At 39.2% G+C, this 20,170-nt stretch overlaps 1 protein-coding gene and 1 long non-coding RNA gene across 2 annotated transcripts in view; both read left to right on the forward strand.

The window, feature by feature from the left end:
- Positions 1-20,170, forward strand: part of LOC143218514 (uncharacterized) — a 145,773-nt gene that overhangs the window by 50,729 nt on the left and 74,874 nt on the right. The gene's annotated exons all lie outside the window — the stretch shown is intronic.
- Positions 1-20,170, forward strand: part of Exp (expansion) — a 63,066-nt gene that overhangs the window by 15,156 nt on the left and 27,740 nt on the right. Inside the window, exons 2-3 of the mRNA XM_076443695.1 lie at positions 4,402-4,535; positions 6,527-6,684. Of these exons, the coding sequence (XP_076299810.1) occupies positions 4,425-4,535; positions 6,527-6,684 (269 nt within the window). The 5' untranslated portion in view covers positions 4,402-4,424. The remainder of the gene's footprint in view (positions 1-4,401; positions 4,536-6,526; positions 6,685-20,170) is intronic.

A 20,170-nucleotide genomic window follows, 5' to 3' on the forward strand; every position in this document is an offset into this window, starting at 1 on the left:
TTCAATTCTAATTTCTATTTCTATTTAAATCTCTATTTCTATTTCTATATCAATCTCTATCTCGATCTCTACCTCTATCTCTATTTCTATTTCTATTCCAATTTCTATTTCAATTCCAATTTATATTCCAATTTCAATTCCCACCTCTATTTCAATTACAATTCTATTTTAAATTCTAATTTCAATTCCAATTTCAATTCCAATTTCAACTTCAATTCCAATTAATACTTTCTCTTTTTTAATTTCAATTCTAATTTCAATTCCATTTACAATTTCAATTTCAATTCTATTTTAAATTTTCATTTCAACTACAATTTCTATTTCAATTCCAATTTCTATTTCAATTCCAATTCCAATTTCAATTGCTATTTGACTTCCAATTTCAATTGCTATTTGACTTCCAATTTCAATTCCTACTTCTCAATTCCAATTTCTATTTCAATATCAACTTCAATTCCAATTAATACTTTCTCTTTTTTAATTTCAATTCTAATTTCAATTCCATTTGCAATTTCAATTTCAATTCTAATTTCAATTCCAATTTCTATTTCAATACCAATTTCAAGTTACATTTCACCGTTAAATGTGGCCCTTCAAACAGTGTAACTTTGTCCTAAGAAGTTTTTTTGTATGATACAACGAAAAGTAACGGAGATATTTAGGTGTTCTGTTTCTTCGGACCAGTGATGCCAGAATGAGGTCGAAACCAACCTCATTTCCCCCTCCAGGCTCTCCACCTTTATCCCCTTCCACTATCCTATTCCACCGTTCAGTCCCTGTCGCGCATGCGCAATGTGTCTCCCATTCGCCTCGCTCTGCCTCATTCTATTCTCGTCGTGCAACGTGTCACATATTACTCTGGTCATCAGAGAGGGGGTACTTGTATTCCCCCGATTCCTTTTCGATTACCCCTGTCTGGTAACACTGCTTCGGACTCACCCTGCCGTCCTCACCCTGGAGTCCGAAGAAACAGAACACCTAAATATCTCCGTTACTTTTCGTTGTACAAAAAAACTTCTTAGGACAAAGTTACAGTGTTTGAAGGGTCATATGTAACGGTGTAAGGGAAAAAATTTTCGAGGTCATTTTTTTATGAGATTTCAAGGTCATTGATATTTTTCTAAATGGTATGAGGTATTTTTTAATACATCAATCGATGCAGCTGGACATTCGTTATAAAAAAGTACTAAACTATGTATGTCCAAAAGTTAGTAGTTGACGAGATATTTCGATTTAAATAACTCTAGAACACCATCCGGTACCCGAGTATTGCAAACTTTCGGGATCCCGACCCAGACCCGAACCCGAAATTTCGGGTACCCGCACACCCCTATTATTTACATATTATATTGCTTTTCAATAGGATATTATGAGTGCATTTTTCATGTGTAAAATCCGATCAATTAAAGTCATTTAGAGTAGATAAACTGAAAAGAAAAAAAGGAAAAAGTGGACAGGGGGATTTGAACCCTGGCCCTTCCAGTAGCAACCTAGTGCGTTACCACCACGCCGTTTAGCACTTGACAATTTCTTCAACCGAAACTGTACTTAACTATACGGAACTGTAATGAAATTTCAATTGTAAATATCTGAAAAGTTATTGAGTATCTGACCCTATAATGCTACATTTTCATAAACAGGAGAACGAAATCTATCAGTATGTAAAGTTTCGAGAAAATCTGAGACCCCATGACCGTGCCTTCTCCTTGTGAGATGACATCATAGAAATGTTTCTTTTTTTTTAGTATAAAAGTGTAACGATCCGACTTCGCTATGCCCTGTAGCTCAAGAGTTACCAGGGTTCGTCAGGATGGAAGTAATGAAGGTTGTGCGAAGTCTGGTAAAAACTCAGGTTTATTGAATCATAATTCCTGGTGCCTGGACGAGTTTCTGGCGGCGGCGATCTCTGTCGTGACAGCGGTAGCTGACGCGACGACGGCGACGGCGGAGTTTCGCGGTTCTGCGAGAACGCGGCGGAGAAACGGCCGGCGAACAGTCAGCCTGGTCGGTCAAGGCTCGGTCGGCGCACTTACAACTAATACTACACTAATTTACACGCGCACTTACAACTAACACTATCCTACTTACGAACTACGGACGCGGGTTAAAAGACGGGCCGGGTGCGGTCCGGACAAGCGAGACCATGCTTCTTGCGGACACGGTGCGTTGGCGATTCCGGACTATGCTACCGCGGCTGGATTCTGGACGCGGGTAAAACGGCGATCTCGTCGTCCAGCGGTATCTGGCACGACGAGCCGGTCTGGTACGGTGCACGAATATTCTCGCGACTTGCGGGAACGTCTTTCCGGAGACGGTTCAACGGACACGCGGATACTTCGCGGATTCCGGTACGTCGCGGTTTCGACGGGGAGCGTCTCCTGGAGCGGTTGTCTCAACCTGCGGACTGGACGGCCTCGTCGTCCAGCAGGAACGTCTGTACGCTCGAACGGAAGCACCCGATCGAAGAGCACCGAAGCGCTCGCGTCCTGGAAGCACCCAGGAGTATTCGAGCTCGTTCACTGACTGGCGAGGATGAGAATGTCTCCAGGTGAACTCCCGTGAAAATTCGTCTCGTTCTGCCTTATATAGACAGAAGACGAAAGCACGGACCACGAAGAGTGCCGCTCGCGTCGCGGCTGATTCTTCGCGGTGATTGGTGCGGGCCAGTTTCGGCAAAGTCCACAAATATGACTGCCGTTCGATCGCTCTTACTCTTACAATTAGGCCTAGACGCGGCTCGCGACGAGACGTTGTCTCGTCGCAAAAGACGTAGTAGATCGAATAAAGAAATGTATTCGAAAAAAGAGATAAAAATTCAAATTTCTATTAACGAAACGATTCGGAAAAGTGAATGGAACTAGGAACTGAACAATTTTGAATGAAAAAGAAATATCACGCTGCCTGTGTCGCAGAAAAGTTGCGCAGTGAAAGTATGGGCAGTTTCAGTTTACCAGAAAAATTGAAATTATTTCCAGATAGACACTGTTACATAACGATAGCAACTTTCGATCGAAAAGGCATAAATCTTTGCCGCGGACTCATTGATCGGCGATTACGGCTGCGTTTGTATCTAATGATCGTAATCGACTGTCATTGAACTATCGGAAAACAAGATTTCTTTAGTGTCTCGACTAAGATTGATTAAACTCTTCCCTTTCGAACGTGCGGTGTTTCTTTCGTTTGCGGATTATTTTCCCCGAATGTCTATAGGGTGAGTCCGAAGAAGCAGAACACTTAAATACCTCCGTTACTTTTCGTTGTACAAAAAAACTTCTTAGGACAAAGTTACACTGTTTGATGGGCCACATGTACGGTGTAAGGGAAAAAACTGTCGAGGTCAGTTTTTTACGAGACTTCAAGGTCATCGATATTTTTTTAAATGGAATTAGGTATTTTTTAATACATCAAGCGATGCAGCTGGACATTCGTTATGAAAAAGTACTAACCCATGTATGTCGAAACGTTAGTCGTTCAGGAGATATTTCAATTTAAATAACTCTAAAACACCATTACTGTCGTACTAAGACGTTACACAAATAAACGCTAACATCAATTTCAATTTCAATGTCAATTTTTCCATTTCATATTCAATTTCAATATCAATTCTTCATTTTCAACTTCAATTTTTCAATTTCAACTTTAATTTCAACTCTTCCATTTCAACTTCAATTTTTCAATTTCACTTCGTTAATTTCAACTCTTCAATTTCAACGTCAATTTTTCAATTTCAATTTCAACTTCAATTTCAATATCAACCCTTCAACTTCAATTTCAACGTCAATTTTTCAATTTCAACTCTTCAATTTCAATTTTTCAATTTCAACGGCAATTTGAATATCAACGTTAATTTCAATATCAACCCTTCAACTTCAACTTCAATTTTTCAATTTCAATTCGTTAATATCAAATCTTCAATTTCGTTTTCAACAGTAATGGTGTTTTAGAGTTATTTAAATTGAAATATCTCCTGAACTACTAACTTTTCGACATACATGGGTTAGTACTTTTTTGTAACGGATGTCCAGCTGCATCGATTGATATATTAAAAAATACTTCATTCTATTAAAAAATGTCGATGACGTTGAAATCTTGTAAAAAAATGACCTTGAAAATTTTTCCCTTACACCGTTACATGTGGCCCTTCAAACAGTGTAACTTTGTCCGAAGAAGTTTTTTTGTACAACGAAAAGTAACGGAGATATTTAGGTGTTCTGTTTCTTCGGACTCACCCTGTATACGTGTTTGAGTTCGTGTAATGTTTAATATACGTGTACACGTGTATTTCAGTATACGTGAAATCGAGATCTCTATTTAGTATTTATTAACCCTTTCGTTCGACAGTTCTCGGCGGATCTGTGATGCCGAAATAAATGACGAGAAAATATTTTTCTTCTGATGCAGGTTGACCATCTTTTGGTGGAAAAATGGTATCGAGACGGAAAATTCTGTCTCGATCGAGGGACAACCTTGTCGAATCACAGTACGAGGATCAGGACGAAGAGGACGTATGGTATAATCTCGACAAACTGTACAAGGTGAGCGATTGAAATTTTTCAAATTCGTCATTCTTACCCAAACTGTTTTATTGCGAAATATACAGTGACGCACAAAAGTGTTCGTACGCCCTTTAAAACAGAATAACTTTTTTTTATAATTGTACCAAACGACCTGATGTTTTTTGTAAGCAATTAGAAGCATCCCAGATAGCACAAAGACGTCTTAAAAAGGTCTTAAGGATGTCTGTTTTACAAACGTCTACCGAACGGCCTCCGAACGTCTTCTGAACGACTTATGTTACCAAACTGTACGTCTGAAAGATGTCTTAGGGATGTCCATTAGACGACTTTGAAATGTCTTTCAGACGTCTAAAATCTTCAAATTTAAGAGATATCTCAGAAACTATGCGAGATAGCGAAAAACTGAATCGAATCAATCTTATGGCACATTTTGTCACCTTTAATAATGTATAGAATGGTCTTATCGCTAGGACGAATAGTTTTCGAGATATCTGCGCTCAAAGTTCACTAATTGTACTGAAGAGTTAGCTATATATAGTCAAATCAGGCAATTTTTAAACTTTGAGCGCGGATATCTCAGAAACTATGCGAGACAGCGAAAAACTGAATCCAACCAATCTTGTGGCACATTTTGTCACCTTTAATTTTGTATAGAATGGTCTCATCGCTAGGACGCCAGGGGGTGTAAGCTGCAATGGAAATAGGTGGTCCAGTATATGTAGTTCGGCCCTAGCAGGCCCTGGTACTGAGGTGGCGTTGATGGCATGCCAGCGCATGCGCACTGATCATGAACGACGTGACGTCACCAAGCGGAAGCCAACCACAGCCAAGGAAATAGTTGGTCCAGTATATGTAGTTCGACCCTAGTACTGAGGTGGCGTTGGTGTCGCTGCAGTTTTTGCGATACATATACCAAAATTTTCAATGCTTTTATAAGATCGTCGTTGGGCCAATCAGCTAAAGAGTTGGACTACCAAGCGGTAGACCGAGGTTCGAATCCTGTTGGGGTAAACAGTTTTTTTTACAACCGTCTACCGCTTTATATCTATATATACTGCCATTAGTTCGGCCCAGTTCGGCCCTACTACTGAGGTGGCGCTGAAATACTGGCCACTTCTTTAACACGGCAGCTTGCACCCCCTGTAGGACGCATAGTTTCCGAGATATAAGTGGAAAACCGAAAAAGGGGACCTTCTACGTGCCCTCCTGCACCCCGCTCACCTCCTAAGAGTAGGGACTTTTAGTATGTTTACCTCCTAGCTAGTCCAAACAAAGACCCAAAGTTGAAAATTGTGTTCCTTCCATTTCCCTCTACAACTTTTCGTTGACTGGACTAAAACGGTACGTCTTAAAACATCTTTAAAACGTCTTTAAAACTACTGCTTGACGTCTAAAAGACGTTCAGAATACGATCGTAGGACATTCGAAAGGTTTTTTAAGACGTCCTTAAGAGAAGTCTTAAAGGTCCATAAATGTTAATTAAATTAAAAGAAGGGAAGAGTAAAAATAGATTTCGACAAAAACGGGTTTAAAGTTAAACCAATATTGTATTAGAAGAACGCATGTGGAGTTGACATAAAAAGTGTAATAAAAATATTGTAACAATTGCAATTAAAATCACAATAAAAATAATTAAAATTAAAATCACAATAAAGATTGAAATTGAAATTGAAATCAAAATCGAAAGTGAAATCGAAATCGACATAGAAGCAAAATTGAAGCAAAAACACTAAACCGAACAAATGATACCAATGCTAATACTTACTACAAGATTATGGCTATATATATATATATATATATATGTATATATAAACCGTAAGACTTGCAGACCTACAATTGGACGTCTTTAAGACGTCGTGTGCTATCTGGGTATATTCATAGAAGAAATTACAATTAACAATAATGCTGTTTGTAATCGAAATGGAAATTTGCATGATGATTCGCAAAGACTTATACAATACACCTATACAGTCTGTAGGAATACGGAATCGTTGTCACTCTCGTTTCAGGATCACATTCAAGAAGTGCTGCACAAATGGAATCAGATCGACGACGAAATTTGGGCCAAGGTGATCGTTTTCGAAAGGAATCGAAGGGTAGCAAAAGCCTACGCCAGGGCACCAGTTCTCACGATTAACGGATCGAATGCCGGATTCGATGGATTCAGGTGAAATTACATGATTCATACGAAAATCAAAATATCTACTAACAACAATCGAAAGTAAAGGTGAAACAATAGTATTTCCCCTTCTTTTTTTGTTGGGTACTTCTATACTAGTATCTAGCGTTGAAATGTATAATATTATATTCACACAGTAGACCAGCGACGGGTTAAGCCAAGTGGGGTTTGCCCTAAGCGGACAAAATTTCGCCCCCTCATCAGTGTTGGGATATTGCACGGTTTTTCCGCGCATGCGCGACGATTTTAGCGTCAGTAAAGTACAAAGTTGGGCTGAAATGGGGTACCTTGGTCACCCCGCATAATTTCGCAAAATTTTGTTTTCCAATTTTCAAATATGGATGTTTAACATGCGTATGTTATATTCAAATTTAATGGGTATGTACATATAATATACAGGGTGTTTAGCTACAGGTGGGAGAAAATTTAAGGGGTGGTTCTCGACGATAATATAAGACGAAAATGAAGAATAAAAAAATTGCGATTTCGGTTTCGTTATTTAGTTATTAACAATTAAAAATCCGCCTAAAATGCTGCAACACTTCTAACAAAAGTATACGTTGCGTATGTCAGACAGGCGCGCGTCAGTCTCGTATCAAGTGACAAACGCATGCATACCTTGGTTCTCATTTGGGGCCCCAGCGAGGTGAAAATGTTTAAAAAATCGTTGGTCGACATTGAACCTACCTACTCGTTAAAATCCACAAGGGCATTTCTAATATCCGCCTTATGAAATTATCGAGTAGAAGGGGTCAATGCCCTTTCACTTTTAAATTCTTCTCACACATATCCACAAATCCTTATCCTGCACTATAATTGTTCATAACACCGTACTTAGTATACTGGAATAAATGCTCTAGCACTATTTACAATATCATACACACGCACTACGAGTTTACAGAGAGTACAGGTTTACTGAGGGGAATGAGGAGAATGTAAAGAACTCTGGTAAATAATCCTTTAATGTTGAAACACTGCACTTTATTGAACTTGAATTTACGTCGCGGGACTCGCTCACAGACGGAACGGACATCTTTAGGTCGTGTGATTTCTGCGAACGGAATTCTTCGACGCGTGCGAGAAGAATCTCCGTACAAGCTACGTAGCATCTGTATGCACACTGATTCAAGACAGCTGATGAGGTCGATGCCAGATCGATAAAACAAATGAAGATCTACAGCAGGGATGGGCATTTTTGCCTCAACTGAGGCAAGACTGTCCACACCACAGCGCCTACTGCCTCCCACCTGTTCCCACCAGCTCCACCGTTACCATGGAGAAAGAACGCGCTTCGCCCGTAGCGAGCAGTGCGCATGTCTCGCGAAGGCTTCGCGCATCGCGGCCTATGCGACGAAGCCGCGCGTTGCATGGAAGAGAGGTTGGTGGGAGAAGCAGGCGTTTGAGGGGCCCCACCCATGCCCATCCCTGAATCTACAGCAAACTACCGTTCAAACATCGCGCGTTGCTATACCAATACATTGTCTATCCTGTTTTCACGAATTTCGTGATTCTTTCTCATTCTGTCTGTGACCGCGAAATATCTCATGTGTGTGCATTGACCACATTAGCTGTCTTGAATCAGTGTGCATACGGATGCTAGCTTGTACGGACGATTCTTCTCGCATGCGTCGAAGATTTCCGTTCGCAGAAATCGCATGACCTCAAAGATATCCGTTCTGTCTGTGAGCGAGTCTCGCGACGTAAATCAAGTTCAATAAAGTGCAGTGTTTCAACATTAAAGGATTATACCAGTTCTTTACATTCTCCTCATTCCCCTCAGTAAACCTGTACTCTCTGTAAACTCGTAGTGCGTGTGTATGATATTGTAAATAGTGCTAGAGCATTTATTCCAGTATACTAAGTACGGTGTTATGAACAATTATAGTGCAGGATAAGGATTTGTGGATATGTGTGAGAAGAATTTAAAAGTGAAAGGGCATTGACCCCTTCTACTCGATAATTTCATAAGGCGGATATTAGAAATGCCCTTGTGGATTTTAACGAGTAGGTAGGTTCAATGTCGACCAACGATTTTTTAAACATTTTCACCTCGCTGGGGCCCCAAATGAGAACCAAGCTATGCATGCGTTTGTCACTTGATACGAGACTGTCGCGCGCCTGTCTGACGTACGCAACTTATACTTTTGTTAGAAGTGTTGCAGCATCTTAGGCGGATTTTTAATTGTTAATAACTAAATAACGAAGCCGAAATCGCAATTTTTTTATTCTTCATTTTCGTCTTATATTATCGTCGAGAACCACCCCTTCAATTTTCTCCCACCTGTAGGTAATCGCTCTGTATAATATACAGTTCCGTACCATTCTATACAAAATTAAAGCTGACAAAATGTGCCACAAGATTGATTCGATTCAGTTTTTCGCTATCTCGCATAGTTTCCGAGATATCCGCACTCAATGTTCACTTTGGTATTATTTGTTCGAGTCAGTGTTTTTGCTTCAATTTCAATTTCCACTTCACCTCACAATTTTCACTTCCATTTTTCAATTTCCAACATCAATTTCTCAATTTCCACTTCACCTCACAATTTTCACTTCCATTTTTCAATTTCCAACATCAATTTCTCAATTTCCACTTCACCTCACAATTTTCACTTCCATTTTTCAATTTCCAACATCAATTTCTCAATTTCAACTTCAATTCCAACATCAATTTCTCAATCTCAATATCAATTTTTCAATTTCAACTTTAATTTTCCAATTTCAACCTCAATTTTTCGATTTTCTCTTCAATTTCAATTTCAACTTTAATTTTTCAATTTCAACTTCACTTTTAACTTCAATTTTTCAATTTCAACTTCAGGTTTTAAATTTCCACTTCAATTTTTGAGTTTCAACATCAATTTCTCAATTTCAACATCAATTTTTCAATTTAAGTTTCAACATCAATTTCTCAAATTCAACTTCCATTTTTCAATTTCAACTTCAAATGCACGTAGGAGGTCCCCCTTTTCGGTTTGCCGCTTATATCTCGCACCGTCGACTCGCCCAAGCGGAAGCTAAACGCTAGTGATCTGTTGCCTGTCGCTAAGAACCTGCACAAAAATGAATTCAATGAAACAATTACGGTTCTTCATTGTTTATTCTGGTTTAGAATGAAGAAGATTATGTAAGGCGTCGATTCGTGTAGTTGTAAATATCCATAATAGTACAGACAACGAAAAGTTGTAGAGGGAAATGGAAGGTACACAATTTTTAACTTTGAGTCTTTGGTTGGACTAGCGAGGTGGTAAACATACTAAAAGTCCCCACTCCTAGGAGGTGAGCGGGGTACCGGGGGGCACGTAGAAGGTCCCCTTTTTCGGTTTTCCGCGGATATCTCGGAAACTATGTGTCCTAGCGATAAGACTACTCTATACAATATTAAAGCTAACAAAATGTGCCACAAGAGTGATTCGATTCAGTTTTACGCTATCTCGCATAGTTTCCGAGATATCCGCGCTCAAAGTTCACTAATTGTGCTGAAGGTAGTACAAGTGAAGCAAAAATTTTTTTTTCACAATTAGTCAACTTTGAGCGTGGATATCTCGGAAACTATGCGTCCTAGCGATAAGACCATTCTATACAAAATTAAAGGTGACAAAATGTGCCACAATATTGATTCAATTCAGTTTTTCGCTATCTCGCATAGTTTCCGAGATATCCGCCAGTGATGCCAGAATGAGCTCCAAACGAAGTGGAATTTGAAAAATTGATGTTGAAATTGATGTTGAAACTGGAAAATGGGAGTGGAAATTGAAAAAGTGAAGTTGAAATTGAAGTTCTGAACAGACTTCTGAACTCTTCCAATACTTTCCTACCAGTAATAGTTCCTCACTACATTCCCCAGAAACTTAGGACATAATAACGGTCATACGTTCCTGTACTTGGTCGCGCATGCGTGAAAAAACCGTGCAATATCCCAACACTGCTCCTCACCGCCAAAGGAAACTTACCAGAAAAGAAAAACTTACCATTAACTCTTTGCACTCGAAGCAATTTTAATTCGAAAATCAAGACATTTCTTTCAACCCAGATCATTTTTATTCTATATACTACTGTATATTATTTTATTTTGCATTTTCTACATGAAATTTAACCAGTTTTCTCATACAATAGTTGAACTTTTCAGAATTTATAGAAAACAGACGAATTTAATAATATTAAAAGTGTTTTGAATACTGGTGTGGCAATTTTTACTGGCGCCTCAGACTCGCCATTCGAGTGCAAATTGGGTTAAGTGTTATATCCAAAAACGAAAAGTAATCAAAAATTCCATAGAGTGCAACTTAGAGGCCATACACATTACACATTAGAACCTTCTAATTTTAGACCTATATGCATAAGCGCGATAGTTTAAACAAAATCCTTGAAAAGATAATCGAAAGGAGAATAATGGATCATTTAGGTACAACTCCTTACCATGCAAATCAATTCGGCTTCTATAAAGGCCGGGGCACAATAGATGCTCTGCAAAAAGAATACAAGATTATTTTACAAGAGAAAATCAAGCAAACAGATATGGCATAATTATAAGCTTATATATAAGGAACGCTTTCAATACATTAAAATGGAATAATATTTTCGAAATGTTAAAAAGGAGACAGTTTTCCCAGAACACTTACAAATGTTATTAGAAAACTTTTTCCACAGTAGAAACGTAATATACAAAGCCACAGATAATTAAGGCCGTCCACACACGGGTCGATTGTAATCGCGTCGTAAAGTTCGTACGTCTTGATCGTCATGTACGATTCATGCGACGGACGCGATTGCCATTTGCACACGGGTCGATTGTTGTCAATTTGTGTTTTTCACACATCAAGAAACGTGTTTTCACTTTCAAAAATGAGCAGTTCTAGCGATGAGGAGGCATTCTTTATCTATCTGTGGTACCGGCGCACAGTGGGACCTTTTGTCCAAATCGGAGACAAAATCAAAGAACTTTCGATAGAATATGGGAAAAATAGGGAGATTATGGTAAGAACGTTTTTTAACGTTGAGAAAATTCGTTAAACTTGCACAATTTCGAGAAAATTGTGGTTTTTCCAATACCACGCGCGGAAAAATTTTTTTGGGCATGCTGTACTTAATTTCCCGCAGATTTTTTCACACTGATTTCAAATCTGGTCTCAAAATTTGTCTACGACCTCAGAATATTGCAAAATCGATTTCTTAAAATTCTACATGTTTAACGAATTTTCTCAAGGTTAAAAAACGTTCGTACCATAATCTCCCTATTTTTCCCATATTTTGCAAAGTTCCAGCTTCAATTAAAAAAAAATTTCATCGCTCTACCTCATTTCTATCGAAAGTTCTTTGATTTTGTCTCCGGTTTGGACGAAAGGTCACACTGTGCGGCGCGGCGGATGAAAAGAAGAAGAAATCGAGGGTATTTGATTCTCCTCGATTTTCTCAGTCTGGCGACATTGACAATGAGTCACAGGGATTGATAAACTGTTGTACAATTTTCTGTGGAGTGGGAGTGTTCTTAGGGAGTTGTCTTCTCAGGTCGATTTAATCCGGAAATATTACACCACTTGGTATATTGAACGAAGATTGAGGGAAATCTCTGTTGAACATCCAGCAACCTCATCTATGAGGAGCAAAGCTCTCCTTTTGTAACTCCTCAGTTGAACATCATTCAACTGCATGAGGTCTGAGATATGAGGCTCATTAGGAAATTTTGTTATTCCTTCCTCTCTCTTGTCCCCTATATCTTTTGGAGGAAGGGGGCAAATTAAATAAACTAAAAAGAAACTTTGAAATTACTATAAATCAATATATGTATATACTTGCCCATGGCTAGAAGAAAATGGCTTTTAAAAATCGCACCAAATAAAACGAAATTTACATTTACCAATAGGAAATATATGTGGTAAATGAGTGGGTGGAAATGCATATTTGTTTTATAGTAATTTAATATAGTTAATGATTACATATATGCTAATACAAAAATAAAGAATTCACTCTCAACACGTGACGTCCATAGATCGACTCAAACATAACCTCTAAGAACAAGCACTCCCTCTATATACTTCTGGCCTCTCACTCACTCACCCGTGCTCACACTTCCATCTATACTCTACATTCACAACTCTCACACACAATACAAAACAATTATCACTCACACATACGCCCCTTGTTTTTATTGTCTTTCTGTCTGTAGAACTTTCTTTACATTCCTTAATAGATTTGGTCCACTCAATGATTTGGTCATACAGTCTGCTGTCATTGTTATGCTAGGTACATGTATTATTTTCACATTCTCTCTCATCACCGCTTCCCTCACATACCAACATTTTCTATTTAATAATTTTGATTTCGTTTTAAAGTTTCCCCCATTTGCTAACTTTACTACGTTTAGATTGTCGCATTTAATTACTTTCTTTACATTGTTTCTTCCCATCTATTTCATTCATCATTCTGTCACACCATACCAATTCCTTCACACATTCTAACACAGCTTCAAGTTCACTCTCTGTCGAAGATAATGCAACAATTTTTTGTTTTCTGCTTCGCCAGTGTACTAAATCACCATTTCGGTACATCAACATGCCACTATAGGATTTAGCATCGCCCGTACTATCCCATGAAGCATCTGATTCACATTCTATCCCTTTTGTCCATTTTTTATCTCCGAACACCAGACGGTAGTTGGTTGTCCCCTTCAAATATCTTAAAATTCTCTTTAATGCCATCATGTGCATGGCTTTGGGGCTTTTGCTGAATTGTGACAGACAACTCAGCGCGAACGATATGTCAGGTCTTGCATATACACTCAGATACATAAGTCTACCTAATAACTCCTGATATTTCTCAATGTCGCATGTCGGACTCGTCTCGTTATTTTGCATTCTGACATTAACATCAATTGGTGATGTAACGGCATTGCATTCTCTCATTCCATGCATCTCTAATAATTTCTCTATATACTCTTTTAAATGTACAGAAATTTTTCCTTCCTCCTGTTCAACCTGCAGTCCTAAAACACACTTTGCTTCGCCTAAGCTTTTCAATTCAATTTCTCTGCCTATTTTTTCCATGTAGATTTTTTCAAACTTTTCATTATTCGATACTACGACAATATCATCAATATGTATAGCGCAATATAGAAAATTCTCACCTTCTTTTCGGTAGAACAGACGTGGATCTTCTCTGCTCTGCTCCAATCCATTTTTTATTAAAACTTCCACCAGAAATTGATTCCAACATCTTCCTGCCTGCTTCAGCCCATATATATTCTTATTTAGTTGACACACCTTATTATCTTCTTCATAACCCTTCTCCCATGCAAGAAGGCTGTTTTTACGTCGTACATTTTTATCATCCTCTTCATTTCTGCACCTATGCTAAACAACAGTCTGATTGTTTCGATACGTACAACAGGTGCAAATGTTTCTCCATAATCATATCCTGGTCGCTGCCCACATCCAAGCGCAACCAAACGAGCTTTGTATCTCCTTTCCTTAGTCGTAGGATCTTCTTTAATATTGTACACCCACTTGCTACTGATTACTTTTCTTCCTGTCGGTCTTGGAATCACATTCCAAACTTGATGTTTTTGCATCGACTTTATCTCCTCATCCATGGCTTGCCTCCATTTCTCCCAGTTCTCAGATTCTTTTGCTTGTCTCACAGTTTTTGGAATTTCTTCATCTACTATGATCATGGCGTAGTTCCTATCTCGTATTCTTTCGGAACTTCGTAATCCTTCTGTTTCTGCTCTTTGTTTCTCTTCCTGTTGCTGTAAATGTTTCCGTACTTGCATCGCCTCTTTTGTTGTACCTCTTGGTCGTCCCGTATTTCTATTCCTTGGTTCCTCTTCTTCGTCTTCTTCTTCTACATCCTCTTCTCTTCCACCTTCACCTTGTTCCTCATTCTGTTCAGGGATTCCTTCTTCGTCTGCATCCAGGTAGATACTATCTTCTTCTTGTGTAATCTCATCAATATTTTCTTCATGTGATTCAGTCTCTTCATAACTTTCCTCCATATCTAGGCCCAAAATTGACAATTCTTCATTCTTCTTATTCTCAATTTCATTCTTTGCAGTAAAAAATTCTATTCCATTTCTGCTTTCATCAAATTTCAAGTCGTTGTCGTTCCTAACCTTTCCTGTCCCAGATATATACACTAGGGTGGACCTTATTTTTTGACCAACGAATTTTTTTCACGACGCCCCCCAGAATGGTTCTCTTTGGTGAGAAAAAAATTTGTGCAAAATTTAAGATCGATCGGATAAAAGGATCACGTGGCGCATTTAAATTGAAAATTTTGAAATTCATCGTAACTATAAAGTATTATATATCGTTGGATTTGTAATTTTTTTCTAAATAAGAATATGGAAAAATTATATGACCTTAATTTTAAAAAAAATAACGATGACCTTGAAATTTCGAAAATTTGATTTTTAAAAAAAATTTTTTTTATGCCATTATATTTACCATATTGAACAATGCAACTTTTTCCTCTGACATTTTTTCGTAGAACCACAAATAACAGATATTTAAACATATCCATTTATTACCTATGACCGAATATAATTTATTACGTTACCTCCAGATGTACCCCGTGGACCTTAAGTCCACTTTTTTACAATTTTACCTATCTTGAAATTCATAAGCGCACACCCGGGAAACAGATGTAAACCCTCGTTAAAAATTTTATAACAACCCGTACTTAAACTCCCACTCCTATTCCTACTCCTATCCTTACAAGTTTTTCCACCAATTACTTTCAACTCCATCAACCAATCATCACGCTTTTTCAAACAAACGACATCCACACCGAAGTAAGATTTAGATGTATCAGAGAACCACCGATTAGATCTGTCTGAGCTAACGAACTGTAATCATCAGTATCGAGTAAGCGAACATACAACCTCAAGTGTTGTCTTTGATCAACTATCACCTCAACTTACAAAATCGGACTCGTGATCATCGTCGTTCAATCCAGATTTGGCAGACGCGAGACGTTACAGTAGTCATACAGGAAGACTACTCAATTTCTATATAAATTGAGAAGCCCAATGGAAAGTAGAAGTCGCGAAAAACTGTTCTTATTAGAACATGATGAAAATCAGATAATTGACGCTAAGTTGCCATCGAAACGACAAGTTTTAGGAGTGCTATTTTATAATTTGCGGAAAGTGAAATTGAACCTTCGGTCTAGTGCACACCTTGTTGTTAAAGAAGTGGAGGTGTTGTGGGAAAAGGCCAAAATTCCAGTTCAGTTAAACAGTCGCTGCGTCGAGAAATTGGAGTCATTATACCACAAGTGGAAGGTCTTACAAAAGAGTTGTAAACGACGATCCCAGATACAAGATCAACAGGAACAAGAGTTTCTTGATCAATTAGTGATCTTTTAGTAGCGGCGATTATTATAAAAAATTTGTCATTTTACCAACTAATGTGGCCGATCACATGCAAGAGGACATTTCAGGTTTTATATCAGACGAAAGCCGAAAATTTTTTAGTAGATTTAATATATTGACAGAATTTTTAAAAAAAGATCCAGTAGTTTGGCAAGATGAAGATTCTTACAAACTAGGTTTAGATATAGTTAAGGCTTTACCTGTGGTCAATGATTCGGCAGAAAGAGCCGTTAAACTAATACAGGATTACATACAATCAAATTTTAGCTCGCAATGAGGAAGAAAAGCAGTTGGTACTGCAAATGGTAAAAGATTACCGCCAGCAATATCCTGACGCAACGAAAACAACAATAGCGAAAAACATGTAAATCGAACGTCGAGGGTCCGCAGCACAGGCGAACCACACAGCTACCTCCCTCTCAGGGAAACCCAGAGGGGTAGCGTCATAAAATACGCTGGCAGCGCGGGTCCTTACAGCCACTTCGGGTCTGAGGACCCGTTCTTCCAGTGACTTGTCAAGTTTGGATTCTCTCTCTAGATTTTGTATTGTTTGTCTGTTCATTTAATAAAATGCATTCTTGGCGAGCGGCTTCACCATTGATCGGCGTATTATTTGGTGACCCGCTCTGTCCTTGCCATCTTAAAAGCGGATAGTCTTACATTAGAATATAAGAAATAGTTCCTTATCACTATTCTGTAGAATATATTCAAAATATTCATTCACATGTATAGTACAATAGTACAATACAAAATGACATATCTCTGTTATTTGTGGTTATACGAAAAAATGTCAGAGGAAAAAGTTGCACTGTTCAATATGGTAAATATGATGGCACAAAAAAAAAATTTTTTAAAAATGAAATTTTCGAAATTTCAAGGTCATCGTTATTTTTTTTAAAATTAAGGTCATATAATTTTTCCATATTCTTATTTTAAAAAAAATTACAAATCCAACGATATATAATACTTTATAGTTACGATGAATTTCAAAATTTTCAAAATTTTCAATTTAAATGCGCCACGTGATCCTTTTTTCGATCGATTTCAAACTTTGCCCAAATTTTTTTCTCACCAAAGAGAACCATTCTGGGGGGCGTCGTGCTTTGTATCTCGATAAAAATTTTTCGCCAAGTATAGCTTAGGTCCACCCTAATATACACTCTATATGTATTATTTTCGGCATATCCTATAAAAATTCCTTTTTGCGTTTTTGGGTCAAATTTTCCTTTTTGATGTTGTTTGTTCAATACTGTTACGTCCCGAGTCGGGAATGGTCCGACGGAATGGAGCGGGCCGGACGGGGACGCAACCGAGTAATTTATTAAGACGATCTTAGATCCACGTGGCGCGTAACGTCCACGTCTGATCAGGGACCCGATACCGGTGTCCGTTGTTGAAAAGAGCAAAGACGGGAATAAATGCGAACTGAGACGGACGTCGTCCGTCGTGGATACCGGGTAGAACTAACACACGTCGCGGTAGTAGTGACGGTCCCAGTGGTCGAAAAGTCACTATGTGGGTGTGTGCAACTCGTCCGAACCCGTGGGTTTGCTCGATTCGTGGCAGGAGATTTCGATCGAAGGGATCGAAGGGAATAGGTCGGAGTCGAACAACCCGATGAACCATCACACGCACACACTCTTCCGCGATCACTTTAACCGGTCACTGGGAACGACTCTTTAGAAGTACCACCTTAGGGTGAGGGTTCTGCGGACGACGTAACGCTCGTACCGCGGATCCTCTATACAGATCTTTTCCAAGGGAGGAAGACTCGGAACGATCCGAAGCGGTATCAACCTCCACGGAGGAGGAGGCGCGGAATCGGACCGTTCGATGGCCGTTTCTTCGCGTCGCGGAGGGGTTTCGACGCGTTCCACGTTCACTTCTTCGCGTCGCGGGGATGTTCCGGTGCTCCGATTGTCCACTATCGTGATCTTACGCGAAAAGGGGGTGTCACGGATGACCCTGGGTCGCTTGGCGATTCCCAAATACGAGTTATAAGCGGTGCCCTCGCCTTCGGTGCGGAGCTGTCGCACCAATTTACCGATTTGGTAGCTTCTACCGGCGCGACGGGGCATGGAAGATATCGAGGAGCAAGGCGTTGCTGAATAAAGCTGCGAATAATAGGTTTAGACAAACAAAATATAATGAACCAGAATAGATACAGCAGTGATTTGCGAGCAGAACTCGTGAAACAAAATATGGTGACGGCTTGAGAGCAAGCTCGAACGAAATATATATGACGCTACAATATATAAAAGAAAACGCAAGAAAGTTGCGAGCGAGCTTGTACCAAACAAAATAGCAATGAATAACAATCAGTAATTCACGAGCGAGCTCGTACAAGCAAAATAGCACAGAATAGCAATTATAAATTTAAATGATAATGCGAGCAAGCTCGTACAAACAAAATAGCACAAAATAGCAATTATAAATTTGAATGATAATGCGAGCAAGCTCGTACAAACAAAATAGCACAAAATAGCAACTATAAATTTGAATGATAATGCGAGCAAGCTCGTACAACAAAATAGCACAAAATAGCAATTATAAATTTGAATGATATTACGAGTAACCTCGTACAACAAATAACCCAGAATAATATCTGTAAATGTGTAATAATAATCTACGAGCAAACTCGAATAATAATTTAGAACCAAGCGATGTATAAATACAATGAAATAGTAGAAATGGTAAGGAGCAATACGACCTGAGTATCGTGAACGATCTGAAATAGAGTCCGAAAACGCGAGAAAAGACCGAACTGAACTGGCTTGAAGACGCAATAGAACTGAATAGCAAGAATTCCGAAACTGGAAGAGAGCGATTCGCGCGATTTCGCCTTATTTATAATGAGAGCGCGGACCATAGGGATTCGGTGAACCGTGAAGTCCTTTGTCTAAATCGTACGAGGTACGGACGAATATGTTGTCGTCAATGTATACTTCTCGCTGTTTGAACGGGACGACGGTTTAGATGTACGTACACCTGTACTCGCGGTTGCCATGCTGGCGTTCGCTTGTACCGGTGGCTATTGCGTCTTTTCCGATTCCCTACGTTCGCGCTCGCGGGGATATGTATATATATATACAGGGTGTCCCAAATGTGGTGTACTTAATTGAAATGGGAGGTTCCTGAGACCATTCTAAGAGACATTTTCCTTTGCACCAATGTCAACTGCGGCTTTGTTTAGGAGTTATTAACGAAAAACACGGACCAATCAGAGCGCGCCCTAGACGCGCGATGGCACGTTCGGCCCGGCGCGCCGGGAGACGAGCGCGGTGTAACGCCGCGATGCCGTAACGAACAAGAGTTTCTCGAGATTATGTGAATCTTCCCCGATTTGGATGAGCTTTGGATATGTTGTCAAGATCATGATTCTGAACAACATTTCCCTTTACAGTTTTTGTCGGCCGGCTTTAGTTTACGCGATAAGTAACTTGTAATTGTAAATCGATCGATGTACTATCTGAACTATCTCCTCTCCGATTTCGATGAGCCTTGGATATGTTGTCAAGACCATGATTCTGAACAACATTACCCTTTACAGTTTTTGTCGGTCGGAAGAACTTTACTTGTCAATTCATATGGGTGGATCTCTTTACCCGACTTACGGCAACTTTACCCGAACGAGGGAAAAAGCAGAAACTGATTGTATTAAAACCTCACTTATTCAGCCGTAAATCCATTTGCTGCTTCGAAATGTGTGTCACTGGGTCACTCGGTGACGAACTGCACAGATGTCTTCAGGTATACGACAGTACCGAAAGCTAAGGGACGTACGGCCAGGTCGACGAACTGCACAGCCGGTGGTAAAAGGCCTAAGGGATGCGCGGTCAAGTCGACGATCCAGAATTTCACTTTCACTTTCGAATCGATAAATAATTCGTATGTTTATTTCACACAGATGCCTTGAAATTTTTCCACACTCACAATCACTGTTCACATTTGTCAACACATAGTTATGCACTAATAGTAATTGCCATATCCCTTGTACTGCTGCACAAATCACAACAATCAGGTAATGCAATCACTAGACTGCGGATTTCATGCATTTGCAGCAAACATGAGTAGGTGCATTTTAAGACAGTAGAGAGATTAAAA

The sequence above is a fragment of the Lasioglossum baleicum genome, chromosome 19, assembly GCF_051020765.1.
Source record: "Lasioglossum baleicum chromosome 19, iyLasBale1, whole genome shotgun sequence".
NCBI lineage: Eukaryota > Metazoa > Arthropoda > Insecta > Hymenoptera > Halictidae > Lasioglossum > Lasioglossum baleicum.